This window comes from Sminthopsis crassicaudata, chromosome 5 (genome assembly GCF_048593235.1).
Source record: "Sminthopsis crassicaudata isolate SCR6 chromosome 5, ASM4859323v1, whole genome shotgun sequence".
Taxonomy (NCBI): Eukaryota; Metazoa; Chordata; class Mammalia; order Dasyuromorphia; family Dasyuridae; genus Sminthopsis; species Sminthopsis crassicaudata.
Window position 1 is genome coordinate 128,066,939 of NC_133621.1, and position 17,876 is coordinate 128,084,814.

Genomic DNA, 17,876 nt, shown 5'->3' on the forward strand with positions numbered 1-17,876 from the left:
GGATAAATTAAAGTCCTTGGTCTTTAGGGGGAGAAGTAAAGGAGACAAACTGCCATGAGGCTTGCCAATGATGTATCTTGGATTTTTGAGTCCAAAGTCACCAACCTCTCTCCTCCTTGTCCTGCCACAAAGTAACTCTGACCAGTCTCACCCCACCTTCTAATTCTTGCCTACAATTATCTTAACACCAAATATTGAGCCAGCAGCAACTGTGAGAAGAGGAATTTATCCAAACATATGCTAATAGGGATTTCAAGGAACCTGTATTTGATTTAAAGGTATGGGAAATGTGTCTGGGACATATAGCCAAAGGAACAAATCTTTGCTACAGGGCATTTGCTCATCATTTACATATATTAATTGCATATTCAGGATATAAAAATTTATGCTGATCGAGAAATGAAAATTAAGACAACTCTGAGATACCACTACACACCTCTCAAATTGGCTAAGATGACAGGAAAAGAGAATGATGTTGGAGGGGATGCAGAAAAACTGAGACACTACATTGTTGGTAGAACTGTGAACAGATGCAGCCATTCTGGAGAGCAATTTGGAACTATGCCCAAAAAGTTATCAAACTGCATAATCTTTGACCCAGCAGTGTTACTACTGGGCCTGTATCCCAAAGAGATCTTAAAAGGAGGGAAAGGAACCCACATGTGCAAAAATGTTTGTGGCAACCCTCTTTGTAGTGGCAAGAAACTGGAAACTGAATGGAAATACCCCTCATTTGGAGCATGGCTGAATAAATTATGGTATATGAATGTTATGGAATATTATACTTCTCAAAGAAATGACCAACAGCAATTTCAAAGAAGCCTGGACTTACATGAATTGATGCTAAGTGAATTATTATATATGGCAAAAATGATCAATTCTGATGGACATGGCTCTCTTCAACAATGAGATGACTAAAACCAGTTCTACTTGTTCAAAGGAAAAGAGCCGTCTACACCCAGACAGAGGATTGTGGGAACTGAGTGTGGTTCATTATATAGCATTTTCACACTTTTTGTTTGCTTATATTTTATTTTGCTTCCCCTTTTCTCTTGTGCAGCATGATAACTGCATAAATATGTATGCATATATTGGATTTAACATATATTTCTACCATGTTGAATATATATTGGACTACTTGCCATCTGGGGAGAGCGTGGGGAAAAGGGGAGGTAGGAACTGGAACATAAGAGTTTTGCAAGGGCTAATGTTGAAGAATTGTCCACACATAGGTTTTGAAAAATAAAAAGCCTTAAAAAAAAATTGTACTGAAGATATAGGCAAAAGAAAAAGAGCACTAAGATCATCCCACCTCACTCTAGACACCATTTTTTTAGTGAAAATTATGGGCAGCAAGCCAGGAAGGAAAACTTCAATTATATTCCAGTGTCTCAATGAATTGGTCCTCCTGCTACTCCATTGCAGCTATGTTAGGTAGGCCTTTTATCTCTTCCCTGTATCTGTCTTTTGGGAGGGGAACTATACAATTTTTATAAAAGTTAAATGTAAATCAAAATTTAATTACTATGAAAAGAAAGATGTAAAAATAACTCTCTTTTAATGTGAAACGTTATGAGAGTAGAACACTACTAGAAATACTAACTTTAGCAACGAGAGAGAAATATCCCAATGTGCAAATAACATGACGGTCTATTAATAAATCCCCAAAAAATCAGTAAAGATATTAATGAGGATTAACAGCTTCAATGAAGAAGCAGGAAATAAAAAAACCAAAATTCACATTTCTATTTAGCTCTTTAAAAAAACTGATAGAAATTCTATTCAAAATAATTATAATAAAGTCCATAAAACATCTAGTAACTAACTTACCAATATATGTCTAAGATCTACATAAATGCAGTCACAAAGCATTTTTTACAGAAGTAAAAGAAGATAAATAATTGAAGAACTACAGGATGACTGCAGAAATATATATAAATATGATTACAGTTCCTAAATTAGATTGCAAATGTACTAAAAAAGCAAAGTAACACTTTGCAAACTAGAAAAATAGAACAATAAAATTTATTTGGTAACCTAGAATATCAAGAAACTTTTTTTCTAAAGAAGGATAAAAGAAACCTATCATTAACAGATCTCAAACTACATTACAAAACAGCAATCATCAAAAGTATTTTGTATATTTTAAAAAGTAGATGGGGAAAAGAGAAACCTATAAACAATTAATACAATAGTCCAGTGTTCAATATCAAGAAAAAAATTTCTCCAAATAAAATTATTTTTCAACTATGTTGAAATTTACCCAAAAAAAGCACCTAGAAAGATAGAAAGCAATTGAATAGTAGCTAGATTTTAGATACTATTTTATACTTTTTACCACAAACAAGCTATAAAAGGATATGTGACAAATATAAAAGGCCCTTATTTTTAAATTACAGGTAAATGTAAAGTAGTACAATTAACAAATACAATTAAGCTATAGGTAGAATTTCCCTTTACACACAATATGGTATAGTAGATGGAAAGTCAAAATTCTCATATGTATATGCTATGTATAGTCATATAGTTGATCACTCATCCTTTGGAAGTTATCTTGCTTCTAAATGCTCTAGGCAACTCTCCATGGCTGTAAATTTCAGAGACAATGCCAATTTGTCTTTGTAGAGGAAGATTTTTTTTACTTGGAGCTCCTTGTCTTAGGTCAGTGTCAAATATTTATATTAAAAAAAATATTTTATCTGATGTAAGGAATGGAAATAAAGTCCTAAGATGAGTCATTCCAAATGGAATATGGAAATATATTGCTAAAAAGAATTGCAAGCTATATGACAAAAATGCACCCCATCACCAATAAGGGATATGCTCTTGTTGTTTTACCTCTCACCTTATAAACTCGCAGAATATGATAAAAGATGGAACTGTCAGCATGGAAAAGGAAGCAAACTAATACTCTATAGCTGGACCGATGAATTTGTCCTACCATTCTAGAAAATCTAAATTTTGAAGAAAAAGGAATTGTAATTGCAACTTGTAATAATAACCATTCATCTAGACAATCCTTTCTCTCCCTAAAAAGTTTGGTACTATAGATGCTGAAGAATTAATTTGCAATCCAGATACAAATGCTATATAACTTGACTGTGCACAACTTTTTTATCACATACATATATGAATAAAATGCCTATAGCATTCTTCTTTCTTATAGCTTTATCCAGTATGAAACAAATTCTTCATTTGTATTAGAGATCTGGCTGAAAAAAGGGCAACCCCCCAAAATGGAAAACTTCTCAATGCTTGCTGGAAGAAGCCTGAAAAAAGGAAATGTAGCCTCATGGATATTTAATTTACTGGAAAAGCTGCCTCAATCCAATAAATCCATCATGTCAATCCTCAGGCAAGGAATTATTTGCTCTCACTTTTAAGGGCATATATTTAGCTCTAGGTGGCTTCAAAAGCTGCTTTGGAAGGGATGAAGTTCCATTCTCATTTTAACTGTTAACAGTTGATATCCTGGTGAAGAGACATCAGGAAAAGAATGGAATGTTCTTCCATGGAATAAGGATCCCTGTGCAGAACTTTGAGCATCCAAAAGATACATATGTTTGTGCTATTGATGATTTTTTAATCCAAATAGCATTTCTTACCAAGGAAGTGTTCATTTTGTTTCTTCTCTTTTTAATCTTTCTCCTTTTTGGGCCACCATTTCCTTCCAGCTTCATTTCTCTCACAAACTTATTTCTTTCAAAATAAATCATTGTCCAATTTCACACACTTCTGATCCTGTAATGTAAATTGTCTTTGGCAGTTTTTTTGTTTTTTTTTTAAGAGCTTATGTAATGAACTACCAATCAAATTTTGTGGTAAACAAATTAGGACCCCATAGCTACAACTGTAAGAAACCATGGAAGACCCTGGACATTTGCCTGTTCCTTGTTATGACTGGGATAAACTCCCAGATTTTCTGCTTGTAAAATGCCCATGAACAACTCACGTTTGCTTAACGGCAGTCCTAACTGCCAGACTCAGCTTGGAGAATTGACTAAAAAGAAGGGGTAATCTTGTTGTGAACTTTGTAATGAAACTTACTGGAATCTCTATTAACATTAGTGGTTTGTTCTTAGTGGGGGCTGATGAATTTATACAATATTATCATCACAGGCATCATGGATTTAGAGCAGAGGGACCTTAGATGTTATGAAATCTAAGTTCATTATTTCAGAGGAGGAATCTTAAGGATGAGAGGTAAAGGCCATACAGCTAGTATATGTTAGGGGTAGGATAGCACTATTAGATATCCATTAGAATATTTTGCTTCTCATTAGCCATAGCAACCTAGAGACCAGTTACTCGGATAGAGGCTCATAACTTTTGTCAGTGAAAATATCTGTTTACTGAAGTACCAACCTACAATCAGGCTATTTACAAATTGCTTTCTTCCAACCAACTCAAAAAAGACTAATTAATCTAAAATTTGAATACTCATCAGGCTCACTGCACTCTAACAAAATTTGTAGGGTTGATCAGTATTTCTTGGTATGACTTCTGCTTTACAGGTCAGGCCAAATAGAATCCACTCATCCAGAGCTACAATAACTGTACTTTGCTTCAAGAGATATTCTCTCCTGAGACTTCTTGGCAGTTATTTATAATTCACATTTCAGTCCAACAACCATGGTTTCCACATTGTCCTACATAGAGAATATATATGCTCTCTGATAGTTTCCTAGTGACTACCTGGCTCCTTTTGTATGCTCAGAATGTAGCTCCATTCAAAATAATAGCTTACATGTTTAAACTGACAGTTGAGGAGATCTATATTGTTTAAGAAGCATTAAGACACATGAACTCAATTAAAGCTATTAGTTCCATGTTCATTACTAATCTCTTGGCACTCAGGGTAGAAATTTCAAAATTGTCTCATGTACATAGTAGCATATTAATGCTGACATAGTTATCATCCTCAAATACAACCATTCTAGATTATAAAGCATGTCTTTCCTATATAACCAAGCAAACTGTGTCCATAGACAATAATAAAGGCTGGTGGCATTTGCTGATACTGTTATCACTAAATAAGAAATGCCATCAAAGCTTAATTCTTTCTCTTTACAGAGTCAGCTTAAGTCTCACAATTCCATGAAGCCTCATCTCTAGTTCACTAACTTCTCCCACCAGCTGATGATTGCCAAGGTTATCCATTGCATCCAGGGCTGTGTCTAGTCATCTTGATTCCTGTCTCACACTGGATTTACATAATGCTGGAAGATTGAAGCTGACAACTTTGTGAAAACACCTAACTTAAATCCAATGCTTTTGAGAACTCCTGCTCTAACACATGATTTTATAGATCACAAAATAAATGACTCTACCAGGTATGTTATACTATAATAAAAGAAAATATCAAAAATAGTCCTGATTGAGTACTCCTATAAGTTGCACCCTAGGCAACTGTCTTGCTTGCTCCTACTCCCAGCTCTCATTTATATTCAAACATCCTTTAGTTTAAGGAAGTTCCATAATGGATTTGGCCAAAGTCTCAGTACATAAAGCTAATAACTGTTCTAATTTCAAAAGGCTTGTAATGAATTGTAATATTTAAGATGACATCACTTCAGTTAGAATCTGAGATTTCCCTTTATCTTAATATTTATATCATTGTTTGAAGAAAAACAGATTTAACTGAAATGAATCTAATTTGGGGATTACATGGTATGTTTCTCCTTTTTTAACCTTGGGTCAATCAGAGGTTGATTTGTCTTTTTATTACTAAAAATAAGGGTTCATTATAGAAGAGTTCATTAACAAGGCTGCATCATACACTCACCATTTTACCACAGACAAATGAATCTTGTTCCTCCCCTTGTCCTCTCCCCCTCCCCATACCCAAATATACCCCAAATTCAGAATCTCATTTGTACCAAGTTATTTGTGAGCCTTGATAATATATTATATGCATCCAGGACACAGAGTTTTTATTTATACATATAAACAACTATGAAATTAGGTGACTTGCACTTTCAGGCATAAACATACTTTACACGATTTCATTTGACCTTCACAATAACCTATGAAGTTCTGTTATTCTTACAGATGGGATAAGTGAGAGGTTTCATTTAACCTAGTTCTAAGGGATTCTAGGTTAGTTACTGAATGAATGGGATAGTGGGAATGGCATGTGGTAGGAGTCACTTTTATTTTGGATTAGAATGCAAAACTTGATTTTTTTTAAGAATAAAGTTGCCACAAACTTCACACTTGGGTTTCCCAGTGGCATTCCCTGTAACTTAGGCTATCTGGGCAAAATTGTTGGAAAAAATAGGTTAGATGGAAAACAAAGTCGTTTGTGTTGTGGTCTTCTACTTACTGCGACTACTACTACAACTACTACTATTGTTACCACCACCACCACTACCCAAGAAAATAATTATGGATCCTTGAAGAACAACTGGCTTCAAACACACGCATACCAAAGGTTAGGAAAAGCAAAATTACACAATCATTGTTACCATAACCTTTTTAATGCTCTTAACATATCCAAGTCATTTTTACTTACCCTCCAACACTTTTCTTCAAGGTATAATGTTTTCTATTCTCCCATTGAAAAATTTTAATTCTTTATAGGCATTTACAGGCTAACCTAGAAACATAGCCCACTTAATAATACATTATCAATTATTTCTATGAGAAAAGATATTTAAAACTTCACGCCACTAAAAGTATTTTTATATTACAATCCATTCATAAATAGGGAATTTTCTTTCAAATGATTATAACTTATATATATATAAAATCAATGCACTTACACAGAAAATTCACTCCTTTGAATTATCTGTTGACACTCAATGTGTTGGAGAAAATTGTTGAAAGACTGCTCAATGAAAGCAAGCTTTGACTGGATATAAACAAATTTTCATTTACAGACATTTATAAAATGACATTTGCTAAATTGGAACAATTTCATCAACATCAAGATAATTTGGACAGAATAAGGCCATATTTAAAACATATCTCAGGCAAATTATTCATTGCAAACTTTACTAAATCTTGTACCTTATCTCTTTTACACCTTCATAACCTTTCAAATCCCTATCTTTGCTCCACATGAGAATCTTTTCTCTCACATCATCATTTTCCTTTTCAATTAAACCTCAACTGATTCACAATTGTTATAGGAAGCCACAAGAACTATCAGAAAATAGCAATTGCAGAAATAAACTAATGCCAATAGTAAAAAAAATTAATCTGAGGAACTCCAGGTAGATATACTCCAGGGAATGTATACCCTTGATGTCAGTGGTGTATAAAATTCTGTTTACAATTTTCCATTATAAAATATCAAAATTACCATGTGTTTATAAAATTCCCCAAATTATGACTATTAGTAACTACTAGATATTTATACAATATAAATAACTTACAATAAAATGCAAAATGTAGAAATATTTTAATTTACATATCAAACTGCAACACTCACAAAATGAGTAAAAATGTCATTATCACAATTTGTAAAAATTCTGCACATTATCCTCAGAATAAGTAGATCTGTACAGTCAAGATTTACAAAAGCCTAAAGTAAATAGTTTATCAGTGTGCTACCGAATTTAGAGGTTCTGCCCGAATATTTCCCAGATCAAGTGCAGAATCTGTCTCTTCATCAATTTCTCCAATGACTGCACTGTTAAAAAAATGAAAAGAAATAAGAGAATAAATTAAAATATAAGAATTTTTTTAAATTTGGGAGTAATTTCTAAAAATATTTAAGTCTTTCAAAACCAAAAGATGTTGAAAAAAAGGATATTAAGTTTTAGAACACTTAGTAATTTCATAAAATCATTTTTACAAGGAATTGAGAGTTAGGCTGTAATTGTAACTTTGAATTAAAAAAAAAAAAGAAGGATCTTAACATTTAAAATGAAGTTCTTTCCCAGGTAGAACCAAAACAAATTTTTAAAATAAAACCTGCCAGTTATATGATGGCAGATTATGTATCAAACCTTACAGGTATCATGACATTAAAATAGGTGACATAACAATAACAAAAAAGTCTATTATTTAAGATTCAAAGATTGCACAAAAATTATATTTAAAAACATTGCTGTTTTCATAACAATCACTAGACAACTGAAAGTAACTGAGTAATTTCAATAATGTTTCCTCTATGGTAAAACATTACAAAAACTATTATTTTAATAAGATTCATATTATTATTTATAGGATATTTAAATTTTTTCCCATCTTATTCACTGATATAATTTTTACATGGAAGTATGTGAAGGTGAGGGCCAGTAGACTAATGTATTGGAAGATAGAGATGTTGAAGAAGCCCTTAAAAATTTAATTTTGAAAATGAAAATAGAATGGATCCTTTCTACCTCTAAATCCTACAATTTATCATAGCAATTTGCCTATATATTTCTGATGAAATTATCTTAAAAGAATTTGCCCATTAAGGATAAGAGGAATTGTCTAAAAAATAAGAGGTAAATCCTTAAACAAATCAGATTTTTAAAAGACTTTTAAAGCCAAGAAAGTTAATTGAGAATGAACAAAATTAGTATACTTGTATGAGAACAGTGCCAGCAATGCTAAAGGACAGAAAGAGATAAGGCTGGCAATTAAAGTCAAGGACAGCTAAAAAGGGTTTTTAGTTTTTTGAGGGGAAGAAGTGTGGAGGAAAGTATCACTGAAAGCATAGGGTACTGCTTGGCATGGAAGGCATGCTGAAAAGACAAAAAGATCGAACTACTCAGTTTATTTTGCTTTCTTTTTTTTTTTTCTACCCAAGGAGAATAATGGAGGAATAAAATAATATGATTAAAACAGAATTTAAATTTAGGGCAAGCAAAGAGATATTAAAAAGCATGTAATGGTCCACAACAAATATCAAATAGCATAGTATCTAAAGAACTGACAGAAGTGATTTCTGATAGAAAATCTTTGAAAGAATATGGAAAATGGGGAAAGGACAAATATGTTTTAACCTTCAAAAAAGGATACCTGAGTGGCTTAGTGCACAATGCTGGGGTTAGATTCAGGAAGAAATATGAATTCTGCATCATTTATTTACTAGCTACGTGACACTGGAGCTGGATTTGAACTCAAGTATTTATAACTGTAGGCCTAGAATTCTTTCTACTGTGTGATCCAGCTGCCAGAAGCAACCTACTGGTTGGTACCTACTCTCAGAATTTTACCCTATATTAGTGTTGGGACTGTACCCTATTGCAGCTCAGGATTCTCCAGCAGTAGGATTGCAAGATGTACCACTATGCACTATGTCCAGCCCTAATTTATTCACTTATTCATTCATCAGGCAATTGGGGTTAAGTGACTTGCCCAGGGTCACACAGCTAGAATGTGTTAAGTATCTGAGGTCACATTTGAATTCAAGTCCTTTCTGATTTCAGGGCTGGTGCTCTATCCACTGCACCACCTAGCTGCCCCTTCCCTAATTTATCTTAAAAAAGGAAAATGTAAGAAAACCCATAGTTTTAAAGTTAACTGGAGATGATTATTAACTTTACAAAAGGTTCACTTGGAGATTATTACTTTTATTCAAGAATTACCCTTTTGGGAGGAAAAAACATAACATCCACATTAATACATATTATTAAATTACCTTTATATACACTTATAGCCCAGATTAAAAAAAATTAACATACTTACACATTGTCACCTCTTACAATGTATAATCCTAATACCACTTGCTCTACTCCCTGAGAAGAGCTGAACACTCGTTCATGGCTTTCATCCAAAATCAAATTGATGGTCTGATCAAAACCTTTTAGGGTTCCCTGTAAAAAGAATAAAGAAATGCTTTTAAGGTTATTTCAGTTTATAAATTCAAAATATAATATAATAATTAATAATATAAAATATAATAATTCTATAAAACTTGTCACTCAAAAGCAAATCAAACACATTAAAAAGTCTATCTTCTAACTAGAATTAAAAAAAACAAAACCACAAAAAATACTCCAAAAGTACCTTTATTTCACATTATAAAACCCTTTATTAAGGAAAAAACACAAGGGCTAACACTCTACAGAAAGCTATGATGTATTATAGTCTACAATAAAAAATATTTTGTGTGCTAGTTACTGTGAATTTACAGATGGAGGGTCCACAGGCACTATCTTTCAAAAGCTAATACTCAGTTAAGTTTAATAAACATTTACTCTGCACCACATATTATGGAGTAGTTAAAAATATAAAAATAAAATAAGCATCCCTGAATTTGAGGAATTTACATTCTAAATAAGATGGCCAAATGAATCAGAATTAAAATATGAAATAGCAAGCTTTACAAACAGGGCTACATTAATAATTTTTCTTTTTTTTTCTGAGGCTGGGGTTAAGTGACTTGCCCAGGGTCACACAGCTAGGAAGTGTTAAGTGTCTGAGACCACATTTGAACTCAGGTCCTCCTGAATTCAGGGCTGGTGCTCTATCAACTGCGCCATCTAGCTGTCCCATTAATAATTTTTCAAAGGAAAAAAGCTGTTTTAAAAAATAGCTGAGTCCTGGTGGAATTTGTGGAGAAGACTTCATAGAAGAAATTAAAATTTAAATGAGAGAAGAAAAGAGTTAACAGAATTTCTGAGGAAATTTAAATTATGTGGTTCTTGATAAATGTTTCAAATTTTTATTAATATTCTGTTTGTTCAGTTTTCCTCATCTGAATAATACAATCCAGAGAATAAGGGCAAAAAGAAGAAAACTAAATCTAGGGTTTGGAGAAATCATGCTTTAAAAAAAAAAACAAACCTAATTAGCAACCAATTTTTATAAAGATCAGCTTATCACAAACAAACAAACAAGAGCTTATTAGGACATACATAACTTTAAAAAGAATAACTTTAAAGAATGTTTTTGATGTATCAAATAACATGAAATAACATTTCTACAGATTGGCTTAAGCTGTTTTATTCTTTGTGTGTAAAATTTTCCAGAAAAAAAAAAAAATCTTTCCCTTGGATTTTGCTAATATTAAGAAAGAAATGCTTTTATCTTGGGCTTTCAAAAAAAAAAATTTTTTTTTCACATTACTTCATCTACATGGTACCTACCACAGGAAAAATTTAATGTACAAAGCCAGCAAGTAAAACTAATAAATATATATACACATACATACATACATATCTAAACACACAAACACATAACAACAGTAGAAGCCTACTATTGAGGTTTGTTTGTCAAGACTCTAATTCATAAAAAATTCTTGAGTTCCTCTGAATGATTTCCATGGAGTCTAACTTAATTATTACTTTACTGAATAAAATGTTTCACATTCTAATGTATACTGGGAGGCAATTATGAAATATTTAGGCAAAGGATTTGTTCCTCCTACTGATAAGATCACTAGTGCAAAATGAAAATCTACAGAAAATCTACTTGAATTACTCTTTTACAAAGCTGCTTTATCTTTACAATTTTAAGAACATAGGGTATTTATTATTATTATGTTTTATAGCTCAGAAAACCAAGGCTTAGAGATATTAATCAATTTGCCCAAGGTCACATTATATCTTTAATAGGAGAGCTTATTGTATACTTTTAAAAAAAAAAAAAATACCAATCAAAGCAGCATCATATACTCTGTAGTAGAAAAGAAACTGGTTTTTTTTTTTTTTTTTGAGTCCCTTCTAGAGCCTTCCTTTCCAGTTATATGCTTTACTGTTATTATGGTTTAAGTCCCTTTAGTTGTGTCTGATTCTCCATGACCCCATTTGGAGTTTTCTTGACAAAGATACCCTTGTCATTTCTTTTTTTCCAATTCATTTTACAGATGAGGAAACTGAGACAAAGAGGTCTGAGTCGCATAACCAGTGTCTTGAGGTCAGATTTAAGCTCAGATCTTTCTGACTTCATACCCAGTCCATTCACTGCTCCACCTAGCAGTGGATCTATATTGTCTCCAAACACAATAAAACTTTGAGGAAGTAACTATTTCATTTTTGTCTTTTTATCTGCATTGCCTAAAGAGTGTGAAGTTGGTTAAAGATTAGTTATTCAACAACCAGTGTTTTAGTTGTTATTCAGACTGATGATTACACTAGTGTAGGAAACTTTACTAGAGAAAACTAGCTCAAGGAATGCAAAAGACATATGTATTTGGTAATACATATCAAATAGAAAACTGCCTGGGACACAAAAGAGATTTAAGGGAGTTAATGATTCACAAACAAGATTTGAATTTAAGTTTTCTTAACTCTTTAAGTTTTCCACACTTTATTTATACTGCCAATTCTGCATTATCCATGAAACCACATTGTCTCCCTTAACAAAACTGCTAAAAATATTAGGAACAAAAAAGACAATAACTTTTTTTGTGATTTAAAAAGAGATTATTAAGTATTACCACCAAGTATAAGTCAAGGAAAAAATATTATAAAGATCTATAATGCCATGTCTATAGGAAACTAAAATCTGAGTATAAAAGAAATAAGGCTAGATTAGGAAACAGAAGACCTGAATTCTAATTTTAAGTATACTTCTATTTGTGTGTTCTCGGGTGAGTGATTTTTTTAAAAAATCTTTTCTAGGTTTTATTTCTTCACCTACAAAATAAAGGGCACCCAGATAATTAAGTGTTACAATAGAAAGAAGGCTGGATATGAATCCAGCCAATAAGACCTGAATTCAAATCTTGTCTCAGATAACAGATGCTTAGAAAATAGACCTTGAACAAATCACTTAATCTCAGCCATTCCTCATCTGTAAAATGAAGATAAGAGCATCTATTTCAGAATGTTTTAAGGACAAAAGATGTAAAACACTTTGCAAACCTTTAAAAGGCTATAAAAACATTTGTTTTTATTATCATGAAGGCGTTAGAATAGATCTTTTAAGGTCCTTTCCAACTCTGCCAATCTATGAAAATATATATTCATTTCCTCTTCAAGTTTCTTATCTGAACTATAAATCATGTAAGTTCAACTATTTTCATATTTACATAATGTCTTTTTGATGCTCTTGCTTCTCAATATATTAAAACTTTTTCATGCCCCTTCCATTGCTCTTTAAGCAATCCACAAGTCAGACAACCAAAGAAGGAGGTAAATTATTCAAAGTGACAGCAATAGAAAGTTTAAAGGCTCCCTTGGCATGATGAACTGTCAAAAGATTTAGGGTCCTCTAGCATATTAAAAGTCCTTGTGGGGTCTGAAGGGAAGACAAATGCAAGATCTGCACAGGATGAAAAATCGTGAATAAGTTGTGAGCTGTATATACTATGTAACTACAGACCTAAAAGAGCCACTGAAGTTTACTGACATGGTCAAATCTTAGGTTTTAGGAATTTTAGGAAATTATTTAGGAAAATTATTCTCGCCACTAAAGGAGAGTTTGAGAAAGGAGCATGATTTGAAGACTACATTACAATATTCTGAAAAAGATAAATAAGATCCTGAACTAGGGTAGCAATTGTCTGTGAGAGAAAAAAATGAAATGTTATAAAGGAAAAAAATGGCAATATCTGGCAATGGATTGGATATTTTGTAGTGAGAAGAATCAAACATGGCACTGGGGTTGCAAGTCTGGATAATGGCGCAGCAAGTTGAGTTGTTTTGAACAAGTTGAGCTTCAACATGCCTTAAGTACATCTAATTTAAGATGCCCAAAAGGCAGCTGGTAATATAGTGATGGAGTGATGACTAGAACTCAGAAAGACTAAGGAAGGATAAGAGAGATCTGGGAATAATATGCATCTAGATGACATCATCAAGTGAGATGGAGAAGGGATAACAAAAAAATGATGACAGAGAGAAAAGATAAAGGAAGCCAGAACAAAACCACAGTAAATACTGAGTTAATGAATTAACACAGATGAAGGACTGGTGAGTTGGAGGAAAACCAGGCAAGAACAATGTCACAAATCCTAGAAAGAATGGACTATCTATGGGAAAAAGGTGATCAGTAGTGTTAAATGTGGTAGAAGTCAAAAAGGGTAATGTCTGAAGACAAAGGCCATTAAGTAGATTTGTCAATTAAAAGATAACTGGCAACTTTGGAGAGGACAATTTCAGTTGAATGAAGTTTAAAGTCAAACTGAGGGGCAGCTAGGTGGTGCAGTGGATAGAGCACCAGCCCTGAATTCGGGAGGAGGACCTGAGTTCAATTCTGGTCTCAGAAACTTAACACTTCCTAGCTGTGTGACCCTGGGCAAGTCACTTAACCCCAGCCTCAGGAGGAAAAAAAAAGTCAAACTGCAGAAGGTTGAAAGAGGAATGCAGAAAGCAAGTGTGCTATAATTTATAATCTATGAGAAAAGCATAACAACTGACCTTAATACAGGGCTTTTAAGTTTTAAAAAGTCCTTTATATTCCTTATCCTTTTTTACACTTAAGACAACTAAGAGCAACTTGACTATGGTCCAACAGATAACGCAGTTAGAGGAAAGGGTTTGAACCCTGAGCTTTTCTGATACCAAGAACAACACTTTGCATGATAGTAAACTGATGATTCAATGTAAAAACGTCCCGCCATCTCCTGCTTTAACAAGTATGCTACAAATAAAATTATATGAATTATGTAATAGCACAGAGCTGAATACTTACCACAATCATTCTGCCATCAGATGTAATAACAGCAACTGTACCTGATAAAACAGGATTAAGGAAGTTTTTCTTCTTATTGTTTTTGTGCTGCAACTTGATGCCCTGATAAAAGAATGCTAACTTTGCTAGAAAATGCGAAATTTTACAATTTTACAACAAATAAATGTTTAAATTTATAAAAATAAATAAAATATATTTATATTCACAATATAAAAAGTGGATTATGGAGATCTGAAAACTGCAAAAGATCCTATTAAAAAAATAAATAAAAATCAATGCTTACAACAGTTACAAACATTATCTTTGGCTTTTCTTTGGAAATTCATTTTTAGCTATGTGATTAGAGTATTCCATATAAGATTTTTTTTTCTGTGAAACCTTAAACCAACTTTCCTCAATTTCCTTTCATTAACCCCCACAGAAATTACCAGCAAACCAGTAAAAAGAACGAATGAAACCTTGGAAAGTTTCTTTCCGGCGCACTAAAATTAAAGTTATTTTGGAGGCGTTTTTTGCTTTGAGTTTACACGCCATCCTTGCTCTCGTGCGACCTGCATCCAAACGCTCCGATCTCAGTTCTCCGGGAGTAGAACAGACAATCGCTGCTCCAGAGGCAATGAAAGGGGGCTGGAAGGGGCGGGGGATGGCAGAAGACGGACAACATTTAGAGGGGTAGAAAGGAAAACAAGTAAAGAACCATAATTAAGATCTGCCAGGAAGCGGGGCCGGACACATCCCGTCGCTCCTCCCCCTCCCGGTTCGCGGTCACACAGGGGCTCGCTCGGCTCCCTAGGCCGGAGGCACGGCGCTGCAAAGGATCGCCGGCGCAACCGGGACGGGTGGGGCAGGCACAGGAAGGAGCGGGCGCTAGTCTGCTGCCCCAGCGGCAGCTCAAGGATACGGTTGATGTAGTTCTCCAGGGCCGACGTCATGATGCTCGGACCGCGCGCTCCGGAGTCTGCGCTAAGCTCCGAGAAAGGAAGAAGGAGGTGATATTCCTAGAACCCAGGCACTCTATGTCTGAAAGGAAAACACTATCGCGAGATTAGAGGCTACCGCGGTACCCCGCCCTCACCTTCCTCAGCCTCTCGCAGGAGCTGGGGCGAGTGAGGATTTGTGCGCATGCGCCCTTTGCGTGGTCTTCCCAGAATGCCTTGGTTCCCTAGAGACCACGTGAGCTGGGAGAGGGTGGGATAAAGCGAGAGTGGAGATAGAGAAGGGTAAAGAATTCAGAGAAAATTGGTAGGAAATATGACCGAACAATAAGCTGTTGGTTTTTTTGTTTGTTTGTTTGTTTTTTAAATCACATAAGTATAAAAGATATTGAAGTTTAAACATTGAAACTATGAAGCGTATAAAAATTTAACAAACTAATAATTAATTATAATAATCATAATATTTAATTAACTAATAATTAAATTATTATAATATATTATAATTAACTAATAATGTTATTAATATTAATAATAATAATATAAGTTTTGCAAAGCACTTTACAAATGTCTCATATTACCACAGCAACCTGGAGAGACAAGTGTTCTTATGCCCATTTTATCGATGAGAAAACCGAGGTTGAGAGGGTCACATGGGAAATTATTGCCCGGAGTTGCATTTGAACTCTGTTTTTTTCCTAGCATTCCATCTGTATACACCACCACATGGATGTGGAGTGAAAGATATAGGGACCGGGGTTCTCCAGGTCAGCAGTACTGGAAAGTGACAAGTTCGTGGTTCCCAAGGGTCATGCTTTCTTGGTGCCCTCCTCAGTTCGTAGTGCATTTCAGATGCTTATTAATCACCTGGTTCCGTTCTTCTCTATTAACTTAGTGTCTTATCTGCAAAATGAGCTGGCTGAGAAGAGGTGGCTTTCAATCCCTCTGGATCAGCTCTAATTCTATGATTCCGTGGTCTTCCTAATCCAATTCTTGTTTTCACCACGATCTCCAGTTCCTTCATTCTTCATTAGTTTCCTCTGTCACCGTGTCCATCCTGGCTTCACTTTATTCCCTTCCTAATCTGTATCCAAGCACTAACTAACTTTTGCTGCCTCTACCTAACAAAAACCTCAATCCTGGGTTATTTATAACATCTCCTTGGCTTCTTTTTTTGCTACTAAGAACAGGAGAGATTAATTCAGTTATGTAAACTGAGTTCAACACAAATTTAAATTATCTAATCTATAAGAAAACAATCTTTTTGCTCATTTACTCCAACAGAAGCAGTTCCCAAATCTCTTATTCATTTTCATGACATTCTTCTCTGGTTTTCCTTCCTATCTGACTTCTTCTCCTTTGCCAGATTGTTATCCATAATTTTTTTTTTGTTTGTCACCCCCACCTCCTTCCACCTGTGATCTGCTCTGGGCTGCTCTCCTCATTTACTGGATTACCTCATTAGCTCTTATAGTTGAATTATCTCTGTATTGATGACTTTCAGATCTATGTATCCTGCTCAGATCTCTCTCCTGAACTCCAGGCAGACATCACAAACTACCCATTAGACATTTTAAATTTATGTCCAATACTTAATTCATTACTGTTTCCCCTTCAAATTCTTGCCCTCTCTTAAACTTTCTTATTTTTGTTATAGAGGCGATCTTCTTGCTAGTCTACTCAGTTTTACAATCCTAGATTTATTACCATCTCCTTGCTTTGTCTTTCCCCACATGGCCAATCAGTTGGTAAATCTTGTTGTTTGTATTTCCATAATATCTTTGACATCTGACTGCACTAACACACCTCTATCTCATAGGCCCTCATCCACTTTTTCCTAGATCATTGCAATATCTGAACTGAGGTCCATACTCTAATCTTTGCTCTCTCCAATTTATGCATCAGTGGTCCTCAAACTTTTTAAGTGGGGGGTCAGTTCTGTCCCTCAGACTGTGGGAGGGCCGGACTAGAGTAAAAACAAAAGCTCACACTCTGTCTCTGCCCCTCAGCCCATTTGCCATAACCCGGCGGGCACATAAACGTCCTCAGCCGGCCTCATCTGGCCCGTGGGCCATAGTTTGAGAAACTCTGCTCTACATCATTGCCAAAATGATGGCAGAGGCCTGAGCATGTTGCTACCTTGTTCAATTAGATTTTGTGATTTCCTATTGCTTCTAGGGAGGGTTAAATTTGTTTGGCATTTAAAGCCTTTCACCAACTGGCCTCAGCCTACACATCCAGCTTTATTACATGTCACTGTCTTTCCTGGACTCTACAACTCAGACAACTCCTTACTGTTCATCACACATGCTATTCCACCTCCTCTCAATGTCTTTTTATATGTCATTCTTCATGCATATAGTGTATATCCTCCTTAACAGGGTGTCTTAGAATTCCTAATTTCCTTCGAAGTTAAGTTCAAAC

General features: G+C 34.4%; 1 protein-coding gene across 1 annotated transcript; it reads right to left on the minus strand.

Moving 5' to 3' along the window:
* Positions 1 to 6,460: 6,460 nt before the first annotated feature.
* On the minus strand, positions 6,461 to 15,624 carry LSM8 (LSM8 homolog, U6 small nuclear RNA associated). The gene is made up of 4 exons (XM_074268194.1): positions 15,422 to 15,624; positions 14,521 to 14,561; positions 9,628 to 9,755; positions 6,461 to 7,636 (listed from the first exon to the last, which is right to left on the minus strand). Exons 1-4 carry the CDS (start codon positions 15,450 to 15,452, stop codon positions 7,546 to 7,548), a joined length of 291 nt encoding a protein of 96 aa, XP_074124295.1. The 5' UTR covers positions 15,453 to 15,624; the 3' UTR covers positions 6,461 to 7,545.
* Between the last annotated feature and the right edge of the window lie 2,252 nt (positions 15,625 to 17,876).